This window comes from Aptenodytes forsteri, unplaced genomic scaffold (assembly GCF_000699145.1).
Source record: "Aptenodytes forsteri isolate BGI_AS27 unplaced genomic scaffold, ASM69914v1 Scaffold192, whole genome shotgun sequence".
NCBI lineage: Eukaryota > Metazoa > Chordata > Aves > Sphenisciformes > Spheniscidae > Aptenodytes > Aptenodytes forsteri.
This window is the reverse complement of record NW_008794891.1, coordinates 1,200,768-1,201,627: the sequence shown is the minus strand read 5'-3', so window position 1 is coordinate 1,201,627 and position 860 is coordinate 1,200,768. Positions and strand designations below refer to the sequence as shown.

The window sequence follows — 860 nt, the reverse complement described above, 5'->3', positions numbered from 1 at the left end:
GCAGGACGAGAACTGACCTCCCCTCCTGCCCGCCCTGTTCCTGCCAGGGGGAGTGGAGCCCAGCAGGAAGGGCGGTGCGTGCGAGGGCAGCCCACCGCTCTGATCGGCTGCCCCCACCCCAAATCCTGCGTGACACGGAGGGGTTCAGTCCTTCCTCCTCCTCCTCTGGCAGCGCTCCCCAGCCCGGGAGCCGCTGCAGCCCGGACCCCTCCCGGGGCTGGCATGCCGGGCAGGGCGGTGGGGGTCAGGGGTCCCCGGAGGGGCGCAGCAGGCGCCGGTGGGACCGCGGGCAGAGCCGCAGCCCTGTAGCGGGGAGCCCTCAACGCTAAGGTCTTACTTTTCTCTGCGGCCTCCAGGAGTTTCCTCCTCCCGCGTTTCTTCTGGGGGTCGGAAGGGGCCAGCTCACCCTCATCGGCCGGGGCGTCCAGGCCCTCCTTGGGGGTGCGGCGGCCGTTCTCCAGCGCCCGGCCCGTCTCGCCGTCTGGCAGGCTCTCCGTCTCGTCCTCCTCGGGGCGCCCACCCTTGGGGCTCGCGCCGCCCTCCTCCGCGCCCTTCCACTGGGCACCGTCCCCCTCCACGTCCCCGTTGGGCAGCAGCTCGGCAGGGCTGGCCTCTGGGCAGGGCACGGGGCACTTGGGGACAGCCGCGATGTCTTTGGGGGTGTCACTGCTTTCCACCTGCCGAGAAGGAGAGGGAAAGGAGCTGCGATGGGCGCTGGCAAGGGGGGGCACGTCCCCGCTCGCGCCCCACACGCGCCCCCAGCCCGCACCCCACCGGCCACCACCGCTAGGCCCCACGGCGGGAGCCCTCGCACCACCTCGGTGCAACCAGCCCCATCCAGTCACTGTCCCCGTCTCCCT

General features: G+C 72.7%; 1 protein-coding gene across 1 annotated transcript in view; it reads right to left on the bottom strand.

The window, feature by feature from the left end:
• The window catches only part of DNMT3A (DNA methyltransferase 3 alpha), a 44,481-nt gene that overhangs the window by 26,102 nt on the left and 17,519 nt on the right, over positions 1 to 860 (bottom strand). Inside the window, exon 2 of the mRNA XM_019470970.1 lies at positions 338 to 677. Coding sequence (XP_019326515.1) covers positions 338 to 677 — 340 coding nt within the window. The remainder of the gene's footprint in view (positions 1 to 337; positions 678 to 860) is intronic.